At 35.4% G+C, this 16,784-nt stretch overlaps 1 protein-coding gene across 1 annotated transcript; it reads left to right on the forward strand.

Moving 5' to 3' along the window:
- The first annotated feature begins 6,254 nt into the window (after positions 1-6,254).
- LOC100891279 lies at positions 6,255-9,932 on the forward strand. Its single transcript, XM_030988652.1, has 2 exons — positions 6,255-6,414; positions 6,773-9,932. Exon 2 carries the CDS (start codon positions 6,829-6,831, stop codon positions 7,345-7,347), a length of 519 nt encoding a protein of 172 aa, XP_030844512.1. The 5' UTR covers positions 6,255-6,414; positions 6,773-6,828; the 3' UTR covers positions 7,348-9,932.
- The last annotated feature ends 6,852 nt before the right edge of the window (positions 9,933-16,784 follow it).

Raw genomic sequence — 16,784 nt, forward strand, 5'->3', positions numbered from 1 at the left:
TATCCCCTCCTGGTCTTCAGTTTAACACTCCGGTGGAGGTCACGGTCTTGCATAGCGCTATTTTCAGCAACCTAGACGAGGCAGAAATTGTGCTGTACACCCGAAGGACTGGTAAGATCTTCCTGTTACCATAGATCCAATATTTCCATATAAAATTCTTTCCCTTCCGTTCTTTTTATTTCCCTCTCTTTGTCCAATCTTCTTTGATTCGCTCTTAGATTTAATATATTATATTGAAGGCGTAAAGATATAAACAAGACAAGCTTATGCTAAAATTTTCCTTCTTCTTTGTATCAAAACTGCGAAGATGTGGTGGTCTAGCTCGTGGATACGCCGCCGGACTGCGGATTAAAAAATTCACGTTCGGCGGCACTCAGGCAAGACATAAATCTGAACTTGCCACTCTCCACCAAAGTGTTTTATGGGTACCCGGCAAGGGTACATACCATGGTACGTTCCCACCACCATCCCGTATGTAATTACATGCATTACATCGCGTTCCAACTTTGAACGCAACGAGATATCCGTAGATCAAGAATACTACACTTGCAGAGCTTGCGTAGTGCTGCACACGACTTACAGAGCCTGCTGCAAAAAACTAGCCAAAGGTTTGGGTTTCTTATGTGTGTATTTTGGAGGACAAATTATGTTAATGGGTGAAAAAAAAAACTGACGTTACCCCCCCCCCCCCCCCCCCCCCCCACATTCCCCTCTTCCCCGCTTATTTAGCGGCTGGCTGAGTCGTTGCGAAAATTTTCGGCCCGATTTAAAAATGCGTACGCTTCTGCCTGCAGTCATACAGCTTTTTACAGATAACAAAATTGTGTGCCTAGATCATCATCGGCATTTTTCAGGATCATCATCATCATAATATCATCATTACCACCTTAAAGGGATAGTTGAGATTTGATGGGGAGTGCGCTACACAGAATATTTGTTTGTAAAATAATGAAAAACTGACTGTCAAATTTGAAAGAATATACAATTTAAATGACAAAATCATCTTTGTTTGATCAAAATCGGTTCACAGACGGCTCAAATATCCATAAATATAACAATCTCTAATATTTGTGGTGCCCCACAAATATTTCGGTACTTTTGAACCAGCCGTTGAAAACGGAGATAGCGCCTAATACGTTTGTATCCAGCCAATGCCAATATTGGCTTTTTGTTGGTTTTTGTGTTGGTTATAATACGCACAACCAGCCGGCCCGTGTAATGACAGTCACCGTATTTTGGGGCAAGTGGAACTGAATCGGTATGATCGTAATCAATTTAATTTCACACACTTTGGGGTCTAAAATGGGCACTAAATGGCACTGGAAATGACATGAATAAGAATAAGAGCAATAACCATGCACTTTGAAGGCATTTGCGGTCTTAAAGATAAACTCAACTATCCCTTTGACATATGTTTTACAAAATCAGACGAAGAAAATGTTTGGCAGTATCAATAATTTTGTTTATTAACTTTTTGGCGCTGGTGCTAGCTAGCATTCGGAAGCTAAGGAGAGAGACATTTTTCTGTTTTGTAATGTAGATCCAAACTAAGTTTAATCTGGACCTGGATCACTATGACTTAACGCTCAGTCAGAGCAGTAGGTCCATGGTCAAAGTCCTAATGGCACTACTGCCCTAGTGGAGCAAAACCCAGTCTAGCTCAGGCCACGGTATGCCATGAGCATGGCATAATTCACAATTGTCCATTAGGTTAGAGGTCTGTAACATAAACACTGGAGAAGCATTGTGTTATCCGGGGATGGGGGGGAGAGGGGCATAGGAGCATTTCTCCTATTAAAACCCACATTTGGTCAACTTCCGCATTGAAATTACACGATGATGTTTCTAACTAATTATTCATTTTTTTATAAATTCGACTCAAGCAATTTTCAATAAGAACTTTGCGCACAGTGCAGTCTCTGTAACATGTCCATATCAACCACTGATTATTGTCATTAATCAAGCTTTGAACTGAACTTTCAAAGTGCGAGAGGTATCGCGATTAAATGATCTAGTGTACATTTCTCATTGTATTCAAACATATTACAGTCGACTGATTAAATTACAGTGTATTCAATCACTTAATGTTCTTTGGTCAGACAAACAAAATGAGATGGGATAGGGGAAATATGTTGTGACAATGCAGATAGCCCCTGACTGCAACGACGAACACATCACAATTATGACAGAGATCTTCACACAAAATCAATCTTTTCTTACATTTCTTGGTATCATATGTCCTCACTTCAATTTTGATGTTCATCTGAAAATGTTCTACTTCACTGAGTTTCACTTGAGAAACTTCTATTAGAATAGAAATTCACTTAAAAGAAAATGTTTCAGTCTTTGTGTTTGAATAACTTATAAGTAACCAAATAGCAAATAACATTTATGTCGTTATTGCTCATGTATAAACAACGACCCTCCAACAAAGCTCCCCATCAAATCCGCTAACCTTACATAATATATTTGTATTTCCTTTTTGGGGGAAAGTAAATCTCATACCATTGACAGTTCACTGCTTAACAATATTAACACGGTCCCCCTCTTGTTTATGGTCTAAGAGTCTGACGAATTCTCAAGGATAGTTCCTGCTTCTGACGAAGCTGCTCGGTGTGTAGTCGCAAATAATCACCTTACTCTGCACTTAGACCATTTCTCGGAATGGTGGATTATCTCCTTAATCAAGAGATACTTCATCGGTAAACGGCTCACATGTACGCCATACGTTCCCCAGTCAACATACAGTGGCGTCAGGAACTACATCTTGCTCGTCATTAAAGACGACTTCTACGGCACGAAAGAGGTATTTCTATTTGAATTAACAGTATGGTATATTTCTAGCCCATGTTATGGTTTTGTTTTTTCTTCCTCATTTCGTCACGAAACTTTCCAGCCTAATATTGAAATTTTCAAGAATAGTTTACGTTACGAAGGCGGCAAAGTATGCAATAATTTACCCTCTAACCTACAAAATACACAATCCATCGACTGTTTCAAAAACAAGTATAAGAAAACCTATTTCAGCAAATTATGAATAATATCATCGTCGTTTTTACTCTTTTTGCTTTAAGTTTAATTTTGTACTTCATGATATAAGTTCATTTTGTATTGTGATAGATTTTTGATTTTAAATAAATTAGTTGATTATTTGATTCCATTATTGTTTTTTATATATTTAAAATAAATATCATGTAATTTTGCCTTGGTTTTTACTCAAGATTATGGTCACTAAATATTGTTATCATGACTCCATGAGTATTTTAACAATGCTCATTATATATGTATGATTTTGTTTTGTTTTGATGTTTTAGTGTAAGCTTTTATTATTCAGGACCAGGATGTAAACCAGTCCTTTCTGATCTTGTTATCCTGAGGAAATATTTTCAAATACATAAATAAATAAATAAATAAATAAATAAATCTAGTACATGTCATAGTCAATTTCGCTTTTGGTCATTCATTTTCAGACTTTGTCCAATCGATTTCATAAGTTTGCATCTAGTTTCGTCAAAGTCAAATCAAGTTCGTCATCCGTAGCTGCCAACGTACAATTGCATGAATCGATGTTGTCAGTTTGCAACCAAATCCCCCAAAGCATCATCGAATACATCCCTCGTTCGTTATAAGGTCCTGTCTCGTTGATAATGAGTGACCATTGGCTATTAAACCTGGAAGACATAATAACTAAAATCAACTTTGACATTTGCACGATCCCGGATTCCCAGGCTAAAATTTAAGTGCACAAAGATGAATTTGAATTAATTAAATGTTATAATGGACAGAAATCATATAGTAAGTCATTGCAACTTACACTGTATTTTTGTTTGTCAGGCAAACACCGGTAAAGGGATCCAAATTTGTATACCTTATTCATTGAGATAATTTGTTTTTGTCCCCGGTCTTCCGTTGGTTACGATGTCAATACTTTATTGTATAACTTTTTCTGAGAAGAGTGGTCCGTGCACGAAGGGGGTTTGGGGGGGGGGGTCACAACAAATTCAAACCAGATAAACGTTTCGCACCTTGCAGTAAATAATCAGTTCAAGACTCACACAAGATTCATCACCCGCTTTCGTGGAGGTGTCGTGGTATAGTCGTCATTCACTCCACTTGACGCTGAATCAAAGGATTGAGGGTTCGAATGCCAGCCAGGCGCTAACGTGCTTTGGCAAGACATTAGTCAATATGTGTCACCCAGGTGTATCTGAGTTCCTGACAATTGCTAGAGCATAGCGCAGTGTCCTCTGAAGAACAGCATTATTGCAATTATTATTGTTATTAGTATTATTGTTATTATCATTCTGTCAATATGGATTCATATAATGTTCAACCTTTTGCAGGATACCATACAAGACTACAAGGTAGCCTTTCCTGGAGAGCAGTACTGTGTATATTGGGGAAAAGGACCTCTTTTCGTCAGACATCTGGAAAACGAAGAGGAAGTGTCAAAAGATGTAAGAATCTCAATATAATTTGTACTGATGAACTTTCTGCTGTAGCGTACTGTTACTTGCACAGCGCCACTTCATGGTCAACTTACCAACACATCCAATGGCTTGTGTTTCCGCTTTGCAGACAGAGGGTTCGAAGCGATAACCATCATCGCAACGAGTTACGGGACCGTTACCGCTGTGCTTCTAGTACACTCTGGACTTTAATACACGTCAGACGGACCAATAAATAGAATTAGTTTGCAGGTTACTTGGTTCTCGTTATAATATAATGTTGGGAAACTTGATTCAAATTTGGCCATAATTCATGTTGTCACTTTTAAATGAGAAAAAAAACCATGTCACAATTCCTAAATTAAACTTCGAAGGGTGTTAATTGATGGTTATCTCTGATTTTCTTAGGAACTTGAAGAATGTGCTTTCTTTGACATGACGACCCATCGGATGCCCTTCAATCTTCAGCCACGTGAACAAATAGTATCCAGAGTTCTCGTCACTTTCATCTTGAAGCAAAAAATCACGAAGAAGATCACCTTCCCAGTACAGTACAAGGGTAATATCAAGAGCATGAATTCCTTTCTTTCTTTTCAGGCGTTTTAATGACTTGTGTAAGAAAGACATGATATTATACGAATTCTGAAAAACTGATTTTTTTTTTTTTTTTAATTTTTTTTTTTATCCTGGACAAAATGCTCGAGAAGACAAAAAATATTTTTTTTACCGGCTTTGTCAATACTGGTATCATTTTTTTCATGTGAAAAGATTCTACTACTGCTGGTACCAGTGAATTCGACCCACATCATTGAATTGTATTGGGCCACCCTGTATTATATATATATATATATATATATATATATATATATATATATATATATTATATGCACATTATCTTTTACGTACAATGCTATACAGTTCATTTAGTGTAGCAAAAGCACCATGGCAAGTGACTCCAATTTCGAAAAAGTATCATTTTAGGCTAATCGCTTCTCCTCACTTTGATATTATGTATTCACAATTTAGATGCGCCGCATGAGAATCCAAGTGCCCAATCAACTCCGGAAGGATCTACATCGACCAAAGACAAAGCTGAACCCACTGATGTTGGACGGGGAACATCAACATGTAAGATTAAAAAACACACAAACTTTTCGATATGCAGGGCATCGTTTTACGAGATCGTCATGGGTAAAAGTGAAGAAATGTGTGCAAGAAAATGAACACGCTTTCAATGGGATTTCGGCGAGCTTGTTATATGAAACAATTTCCTTATTCTGTAAAGAGACAATTTTAACAAAATCGAGAGAAAAAAATTGTATATGTGCTGAATTGCTGATTTGATTTTGATTGAATATTGCATTTTCAGCATCTCAGCTCTCCGAAGAGCTGACGAGAAGCGAGCATCATCTTGAAACGATAGGTTCAACATCACCTGAGCCTGCAGACACAAAGGGTAAGACTATGTCCTATCAGGAGCGGTCTTGGAGGAATACATGTATAAAAAGTTTTTTTTTTAAATTTTTTTCTTGGGGGGGGGGGCGCAGGAGGACGCAGGAGGTGGGGTCTTCTAGCATTCGTTTTCTGCATGTGCTTCTTTGGGAGGCTACTGCGGCCTATATTCTTGAAATTGGCCTTTGTTTTAACTATCCTGTACTGTATTATCATTGTATTTTTATACCGTATAATATTTACTCTTTAAATTGAACAATTTCATCTCTTCGCTACAAGAGTCGACGTGCGAAAAATAACGGATCAGTCAGAGTTCTCTACAGCACAGGTCGGAGTCTGGTTTTAATTATTTTCTAAAAGCTTTTTTTTTTTCGTTTCCTTTTTTCAGACGGAGGTAGTCCTACTGAACTCCTTACAAGACCTAGGCCGTTGACTCCACCATCGATAGAGTCACCGTCATATGAACATGCCTACCAAGTCACACATGATTTGGTGACAGAGACAGGGGCAGTTGGTAAGGAGTCAATTGCGACAAAGTCAATTGTATCTCACAAAAAATTATCTCATCTCCTCAATCAATCGTAACTTTGAGGTGAATAGTTACTGACATTTGATTTTATGTTACATATAGTAACGAACAAAATCCTTTGGTAAAAAAATATTTGTTATAATTATGCTACACTCGATCCATGTGTAATAAGTGGGCGGGCTACCTTAAACGGTTGCTGGAACTTAACCGGGGTAATAATATCTTAAGCCCTTTAAAAGCGTATACTTTGTGATAAACGATTATTTCCTTCACATGCTCTACTGAAAGTTGAAAGATGTAATTGATTTACGTCATATCATCTTTTTGTTCTTTTTGTTTTAAGCTCCGACATCGTCGACAGTGCCCGTTCATTCATTAGAGTCTGCAGCAGAGGGGACAATGGGAGTCTTAGCCCAATCAGCAATTGTGGAAAACATTGTCCAAGAATTCGTTCCAGGACTTTCAGCAGACCGAAATATGCACCAGCGTTCTGGGAACGTCAATATCTACGTCCAAGAGATGGTCATCCACAATCCCAAAGGGAATAATCCTCAAGGAAATACTGCTGCCCCTCTTCCAATTGCTTCCATAGTACCTCCTATGCTACAGCATGAGCTGCGTTGCCGGTTGAACAGAGATAGCCCAGTCTTTGGTGACTGGAGGGGTCTTGCCATTCAGCTGGGACTTGACGACTATATACAATCACTGGAGCAGTGCAAGAATCCGACTGAAGAACTACTTGTTCTTGCGGAGAGTCAAAAGAAGATTCAGAACCTTGGGGACTTGGCCAAGGCTTTCGAACGCATGAATCGTGGGGATTGCCAAGAGCTCTGCGAGAACTATGCGTTCGAGAGAACAAAGTCAGCTGATCCTCGGAAGGATCAAATGGAAGATGATGACACAGACACCAGTGTTTAGAGAACTAGCTCAATCTGTTCCATATCACCATTTAATTCAGGGTTTATATGCCTCGTTATTCAGACAAACTATGAAAACAGCATTATTATTATGATTGTTGTAATCCTCCAAGTACCTGTTATTTGATTTTAACAAGTCAAATCATTAAATTTGCTCGAAACATAATGAAGGTTTACTGTAAGGTTCGTATTCTCTTGTCCTATCCAGGGTCTAAAATCATGCATGAAAGAAAACTTAAATCTCCGCCCAATTTTCTTGTTTAAATCACAAATGTTTAAATCCAGAGTCGGGTTTAAATACTAAAACAATTCGGGACTATCAAATTGACCAAACATTGGTTAAAGAAATGTTTGTTAGGTAAATCATTGTAAACCCAATATTGCGTACACCTTATTTAATTTGAGTACATTACACCCATTAGTGTGTACACTTTTACCCTCTTGTAATATGCGTCGCTGCATCACGATTATTACATTGCTTGCTTTTACAGGAACGAAGAAGTGAGATTTACTCTTGGCATATTTATCGATTTTAAGAAAGCAAGTTTGACACCATTAATCTATACTACTAGCAAAACTGTCTAATCATGGCAATCGAGTTTAACCTTTTGCATGGTTTAAGGACTATCTTAGTAACAGATCCAAATTGTTCGATGTGATTAAACGTTATCTATAAGATATACGATAAGATGTGGTGTTCCACGAGGATCAATACTAGGGCCAACTCTGTTTTTATTTATATAATTGATCTGCCATCAGTAACTGGTTATTTCAATTTGCGGCTGTTTGCCGATGATTCTAACATAACTCATACTTTTCCATCTGACCAGGGCGAAATTAATGTGGATGAAGTCATTAACAACACACGGAAAAGTGGGGCACTGCTAACAAACTTACAATTAATTCAATGAAAACGTATTTCATGTTAATAAGTAGTAGGAGTAAAAAAATAGGTATAAACGGTAAACTGAACATAGCTGGAGAGAAAATCCAAGAAGTTGATGTTGCCATTAATGATAGAAATATGCCATGGAATAGTCATATTCGTTATGTAAATCAGTGTATCAGGAGTGCGATATTTTGTTCCTAGGCGTACTTTGTCATTATCCATCATTATATAAAACGTGGATAAAACCACACGGGTGTAAGGGAGCAATATAAGGTTAGCCTATTAAGAAGCATATTGTATTCGTAGAAAATGGTAGTTCGTGCTTTTTTGCATTTAGAGAGTGAAGAACTTATTCAGCTCCATTACTTTCATGTTTGATCTGTTTCATAAAATTTTGCCTCATCTTTTGATAGATTACTGTGATATTCTATAGTAAATTAGCTACTCCACAAGGCAAAGAGAAAGTGAAAAATTACGTCTGCCAAAATTTTGAAAGACACAAGGTCGATTTTCATTGTCTCTTGTGGCTAGTTACGTGATTACCTATTGATGTCAGATTCTGTCACATTTGTTAAAAAAAAATCATGAATAAATAATCCGTGCAAATAGTCTGTATAATATGTATAAAAATATATTTCACAACATCAGTTTGTATCTTGTAAGACATTGTTAAAGTTATCTATTTTTAATATATTGATTGCAATGCTTAATTATTTTCTTTGTTTTTGTTTTGTTTTCTGAAGTTTACTTGTACAAAATACATTGTTTATCTGTAAGGCGTTAGGATCGACTAGCACATTATGCTATTATCCAGCCCATTTTACCAACCATTATTTTCTTATTCTTGAACATATAAATATCGTTGAATGAAATGCATGGTACTTATTTGCTGATGGTAAATGAATCAATCAACTACAAAAATCTGATAAAACTTTTTAAACATTGACAGGATTGTAACTATAAAGCTGATGTACATGTACATGAAAATAAATTAACATCAACTAAATCACATATAATGAAATTAATTCAAAACTTGAAAGTATTTAGAAATGGCTCTTTTTTTTTCCTGATTGAGTTTTCATATGAAAGGGTAGAAATTGAACTTTCCAGAAATGTGACGTCTCCTTGAAATTCAGATACCGCCCGCCAAATGACTTTTTGGTTTCCTCTCTTCAAATTTGTTTTGATCACTCATGCGTGAAATATGCATCATATGAGTTGCATCAAATGAAAGAAGAGGATCTAAGCTTTACAAATATGTGTCAGTTATCAATTATACTTCATGCTCTCTGACGACAACTGAAACATGTCAAGATCAAAAAAGGATTAAACCAAAGAGATTTCTCACGAGAACACTCACAACGTAAACATAATTATATCTAGAAAGTCATCTATGTTAAAAATCACTCTCCCTTTCTTTGTAAGCAGAGTGAACTAGTCTTTATTGACTCTGTTCATTAAGAGCACTTGACATAAAGGTGTCGTGATTAACCAAGTCATTTTATTTGTTATTCATGCTTCAGCGAAATGACGCCACCTCTGCAACAAGAAAAACACTTGAGGGCTCCCTAGGGTAGTAGCATTAATCAAAAGCAATGATGACAGGTACCTTGTTATGCATTCACTTTATGTGCAATATCATTATCACAAAATGAGTAAAAGACCACGTCAGTCGCTCCTGCAAAGAGATCTCTTTTGTTTAAAGAAAGAAGTAAACGCTGCATAATGTATTGGTATTGCCATTTGCAAATAGATTTTATCAATAGACGAAAGTTGTCCATTACTGAAACCCCTAATGGTGTATGCTCCAAGTTGATTGTTTAAATGAAATTATGGATGACTTAATTGGCAATTACAGATTTAAATTGTCTTGTTTGTTATAAAGCTCTAGAATTAAAAGGAAAAGCTTTCAACCTTATTTTAGGTATTTGCAGAGATTCGTAAAGGCTAAATCCGGAAGGCTTTGAAAAGTAAGCGTTAGTACGTACCCAGTTAAATTTCTTTAATTATAGGAAATAATAACACAAATTATCTATATTGTAACGAACCTTATACATAGTCATGTATGTTAATGCAATTTGGGCATGCGCAGATAACTTGATTGTAAAATTGATGATTTGCTGATTTTAAAAAACGTAAGACCGTCTATACACAGGTATCTTATTGTTTGTATTTGTAATTCATAAGTTGTTACTGTTTTGTGGTTAGGATGTTATAATATGAATTTTTAATAAAATGTCACCTTATTCTAAAAATATTCACACCTGAAATCCTGAATCCCTAATATTGACCATCGGGGGACTCCACATGTCATAACCAAAATTTGGCTGTAGAACTTTTTAAACATAGTGTATTGGAGACGATTATGTGAATTATCTTTAAAAAATTGAAATGGGATCCCACGTATTGCAAAGAAATACTATTTTGACAAACGAGTTGATTGATCAACAAAATCGAAAGCTTTTGATAAATCCATGAATATTCCAATACAAAAATTATTATTTTTAATTGCTAAGGTTATTTTATCCTGTAAATCAATTAAAGCATGGGTTAACTGCAGAATGTTTTTTCCCAATACCGAATTGACAATCAGAAAGTACATTTTTTTTTTAAGGGAATCATATAAACGAAATAAACGCATTTTTCTAATGGTTTCGGTATACAAGGCAACACAGATATCGGTTGATGACATTTGAATAAATCACAATCATCTTTTCTATGGACAGGGATAATTTGTGCAATCTTAACTTACTAGAAGAAAAAAACACTTGATAAAATAAAAAATAAACCAAAGGTTGATTTATTGGATGAATTTTCTGTTTCAATACTTTACAACTTGCATTATCATAGCAACACGAATAAGTGTGTTCTAATATTTTACAAACATCCAACAATCATTTTCAGTTATAAGATTAAAATATATTGTTTCAGTTACAGGATCATACCAATAATCATTATGGGACAACGAATCAATTCGAGCAAAATTATCATGCAAAGTAGAAGAACAAGAAATAAAATAAGAATTAATTAGCGATAGTTTGTTCACTCTGTCTTAATTCATCATTATTTATAGCGTACAAAGGCAATTAAACCATCATAAATCGTCCGATGTCCTTTCATATATATGTATATTTTGCAGACGATCTTATATATTTTATTCCCACAGAAATCCAAATACTTTAGTCAATGTTGTAAATTCTGAACTTGAAAAAGTCACCCGATGGATCAAAACTACTCAACTATCCCTTAACCTAAAAGAAACAAACAACAACGTGTTATTTAGTAATTCTATAGACACACTGCCCATGAATAATTTTGTTGACGATACCCCTTTGGAAGTTGTTTCATTCATTACATCTCTAGGCATAACTGTTGATAACAGAATTTCGTGGAAATACCATAAAGATAATGCATTGTAAGATCATTTCACGGAATATTGGCGTAATAAATAAACTTATGTCATTTTCCGACATCATCCCTGCTCATGCTTTATTTATCTTTATTTCCCCATATCTGAATTATGGGATGCTTGCCTGGGGCAATACGCAGCAAACTCTACTAAATAGATTGTTATTATTACAAAAGAAGTCTCTTCGTATTATTTACAATTCTGCTATACTCTCACACACAGACCCGTTATTTGTTAATAGCAGACTATTAAAAACAAATGACCTGTATCTATTTCACTAAGGACAATTTATGTATAAGTACAGTAAAAAAAAAAAAAAAAAAAAAAAGAAGAAGACCCTTCCACATAATATATTTGATGCCATGTTATCCCTAAAACGGTCATTTCATGATTACCCAACTAGATGGTCTAACGAGTTTCACATACTACTCTTTAGAACTTTATTAGCGAAGAAGTCTTTCACGTATGATGGTCCTAGATTTTGGAATTTTCTAAGTGAAGGTATTAAAAAAGTCCATCCCTAAATTCTTTCAAGAAAAAAAAACTAAAATATTTTTAGCTCAAACTTTATCATAGTAATATACAATAATAATTTGATAACACCTGGTAATCATCTTAATTTTTTATTTAGGTCTTGATCTGCTGCTCGATTACTTTAATATTAATTTGGTCTTATAATCTTACCTCCCCAGAATCACCACTATAACTACATTTTCTTCGATTATCATGATTTATCCTGCTTCTTCCTTCTTCCTTCTTCCTTCTTCCTTCTTCCCCCTTTTCTTTTTTTTTTTAAAAATCTGTTTTACTTCTCCTTGTCGTTTCGTGGTTGTTTTTTGTTTTGTAATATTATTTTTGTATTTTCCAAGTCTTCGTAGGCATAATCTAATACAACTTTTTTTCTGGGGGATCCACAAACTACATGCACTGCTTTTGCAGTGGATTCCCCCATTTCCTCAGAAATTAAGAATTTCTTGTTATAATTATATAATATAAAGACAGGAATAAAATAAATATCTCTTTATATTGTGAGCCGATTCATAAAATTAATTTAACTGTCACAGAGTACCCTAGATCTCCCTTCCTCCGACCTACTGATAATATCAAGTATATCGTGTAGGTGTCCCTCAAGGACAGATACTGTGTCCATTGTAATTTGTATACGTTGATTATTAATTTAACGTATGGATATAATAAAATAAGAATAAATAACACATTCATGACACCGATGCTTTCGGTTCCTCGCAACAATCAACTACACATTTAACATAACATATCTAAGACAGTGATTATCAGCCTCAACATTCCACTGTATCTAGAGAAAAAGAAGATTGAACAAAATTCCTATTCAAGTTGGGTATAGTCTGAACGTTAGGATCTGCAGGTGCACCCACCCCCAACACCACCACCAACTTGGACCCGCCAGTAACTTCCATGTATCAGTGCACCAATTATTGTAAATCAACTCTATTTGTTCGACACTGTGTTATCAAAGATCTAAACTCTTTTAGGCGCCACCAGTAAACCAGACTATTTAGAACACAACCCCCGTTGTATGCTACACCTGTCATAATGAAAATGCTGCAAACAGCACCATAATATATGTACAGGAGATTCCCGAGAAGATAGAAAGATTTAGGGATCAATGTTGTTAAATACACTAGTGAAATTGTGAGAAAAACTGTTTCGTTTTCGCGTTTTCTCTCCTCCGAAAAGGTGACACCTGGAGGACCTATAGAGATTGCTCTGTAGATGAAGACATAGCAGAGGCCTGTGAATAGGAGAGCTCCGACCTCAAATCCGAGAAATACCAACAATAAATTTTGATCAAGGCCTGTCCAATTGAAGGGTCCAATTAGGATTAATGGGAGTAGCCAGGTTAGGATGCAGGCGCCGATGATGCGGGGTGTGGTGATGATGTGGCGGGCACCAAAGGGGTCTACGCAGATGTTGATGAACTGGTAGATGGCGGCGAGTAGGATGCTTATCGGAGAGGAGAAGGTGATTGGTAGAAGTAGCGTCTGCACGAAATTATAGAAAAGGCTGGTCTCCTGTAATTGAAAATTCAGGAAAGATTTATCGATGTTAAAACCTTCTGCACTGCACACGGTACAGATAAGTACATTTCATTTTTAGTGTGTCTCAGCAAAAATGCAACAAGAATATAATCGTCAGCAACTTAAAAAGTACTGCATCGGCTATTATAATTGTTTTACTGACACATCCGGTATAGTCATCATGAAACATGATTTTGAAATATGAACATTTATTTATAAAGTTAAATCATTGTAAGGATGATTAAAAGAGACAGCTGACAATTAGTGTTGTTGCTTATCAAATATGGCCTTCCTCAACTTTTATCACACACACACGCACGCAAATACTATGAACTTGTGTGTGCGTGCGCGTGTGTGTGTATGTGTGTGTGCGTGTGTTTTATTTTACAACTGATTTCATTTTTGTTTTCATCAATCGTACAATATTTGTAATAAAATTTCTAAGATTGATTTGTATCGTTTGGAATAAAAAAAACAACAACATTGAACCAAAAAATGTGGGTGTGGGTGTGAATGTACATGTGTGTATAATGTGCATAAATATAAAGGTATATATATATATATATATATATATATATATATATATATATATGCATGTATATACATAACATGTATCTTTACTAAACGCATTAATGATTGAGGTCCATTTCCTTACCGCTGACGCTGAACCCCCTGAATCCGCTGCAAGGAGATACGCGCTTAAGGCAACGACGAAGAAATCACAAAGAATGATATTGAAAGGTATGATGTTATGCTGCTTCCTTAGCTTCTTGTGGATAAGGATGATAATGAGGGTCAAGGAGGGTGGAACTATTGCGATGGCATTCAAGACCACTATGGACAGAACTTGACTTCTAAAGTCGCAAACAGACTCTAAATCCTCGAAGCCTGAAGAATTGGACGAAAGACTCGTGTAATAGGATGTCGAATTCATGTTTCCTCGTAAAATACGAAGTTTTTATCCCTTCAAAATCTCCTTCAGGTTGTCAGTTCATTCAAAGTGAGAATTAATCTACTAGATCTCAGACACTATACATCCTCGAAGCCTGAAGAACTGGCCGAGGGACTTGCGTTATTGGGTGTAGATTCATGTCCTCCAACGGGCATAGATATGAAGTCTGAAGTCTCCGCCAGACGAAAAATCATCAGAGCACGAAGAATATATTATGTACAGATGTTCATGTAGATATCCTTCACCTGAATAATTAGCTGATGATTTGGAATGTATACTCTTGGATGATATCAGTGTGCCATATTATATCCTACATTAAGGCATTAATCTTCATGATCTTGTACACATGGTACATGTCGATACCAGACTATAATTGTCTTCAAATGTGTTAAGGTGAGAGACTCGCGTTATTGGACGAAGACTTTATGCTCTCTGACGACAACTGGGCCATGTCAAGATAAAAAAAAGGACTGTACCAAAGAGATCCCCATTGCAATGTAAACATCATAGTGCCCCTCACGAGAACACTCACAACTTAAACATAATTATATAATCTATGTTAAAAGCACTCTCCCTTTCTTTGTAAGTAAGCAGAGTAAACACATTTGTAATTGACTCTATTCGGTAAGAGCACTTAACATAAAGGTTCTGTGATTAACCATAGCCATTTTTTCCAAGTCGAGGCACTAAATCTTTTCTGCTCAGATTATTCTTATTTGACATCTCAGACTATTCACTGAGCCTCTACTCCTAATTAATGAAACTAGCGCATGCAGTAGTAAATCAAAGCGACATTTCCAAGCTGTTGAATTGCTATTCACTTTTTGTACGGTATCGCAAGGCGCGTCAAAGACCACGTCAGTCGCTGATGCATTCATGTTTCAGCAAAATGACGCAACCTCTACCACAGGATAAAACACGTGGGGTTTCTACTGGTAGTAGCAGTAATTCAAAGCAATGTTTACAGGTTATTTATTTTGCATTCCCTTTTTGTGCGATATCATTATCACAAAGTGAGTAAAAGACCACGTCAGTCGCTGCTGCAAAGAGATCTTTTTTTAAATAAAGAAGTAATCGTATTACAGGTACAGTATTAGTGTTACACTAATTGATAATATATTTACTAATATGACAAATTGCAAATGCACGAGTGGAACAATATGTCGGGCCTACTGACATTACTGATCACTTACCTATATTTTTCCTCTTTTGAGTTAGTCAAATAATCTAACAATAATAACGTGTCTCCATCTCATGTTCATAAAATCACCAAGGCATCTGTCAATGCATTGAGAACGGAGTTAAATAATAAATAAATAAATATAAAAAATATAATAAATAATAAATATTTATGTATCCCAATGTAGAACAAAAGTAGAATGTATTTATTATCTTGCTAAGTAGATTATATGATAAATATTTACCTCTTGTACCTATTAAATCTAAAAGAACTAATACGTCAGCCATGGGTAACTAAATATTTGTTACGGAGTATAAGTAAAAAGAAAAATAATTGTATAAAAGAAAATTAATTACTCAAGCGATCGGCAAAGCTCTATATAAAGTCAACAAAAAAAATATATTAAGGATTTAACAACAGTTAATGGTTTGTTCATTCGTTGGTTTATTCGTTCAAAATACAAACAATACAAATCATTAAATAAATATTATGTATAAACATAAACAAACCGTTAAATATCAGAAATTAAAAAACATAACTATGGGAAAACCTGTATAAGGCTTTGTAGTTTACAGCTATCTTAGTTTTAAATAATACATTTTAGGAGTGCTCAAACTACACATAACAAAAGATGATGAAAAAGAAAAAAGAAAGAAAGAGAAAACTACTGGGAACAAGAATATGATACAGGTAAGTATTATACGTCAACCATATTTAGAATAAATATTATATTTAAGCTGTTTTTTTTTTTTTAACAATAAAGGTTTTTATACAGACGGGTTCACTGTGATAGATTATTCCAAATGAAAGGTACAGCATTACTAACGGATTTTTTGACATAGGTTGTTTTTACTTTCCGTAAATGAAATAATTTATAAATTTTAGTATTTGAATTTTTTTTGAAACAGATATATGGCGCCATACATATGCTGTTCATCATCATCATCATCA

This window comes from Strongylocentrotus purpuratus, unplaced genomic scaffold (assembly GCF_000002235.5).
Source record: "Strongylocentrotus purpuratus isolate Spur 01 unplaced genomic scaffold, Spur_5.0 spur5_scaffold_17, whole genome shotgun sequence".
NCBI classification, from domain to species: Eukaryota; Metazoa; Echinodermata; class Echinoidea; order Camarodonta; family Strongylocentrotidae; genus Strongylocentrotus; species Strongylocentrotus purpuratus.

Excerpts from the sequence above, each read along its gene's own strand:
- LOC100891279 (XM_030988652.1), top strand. The coding sequence starts at position 6,829 with ATGGGAGTCTTAGCCCAATCAGCAATTGTGGAAAACATTGTCCAAGAA.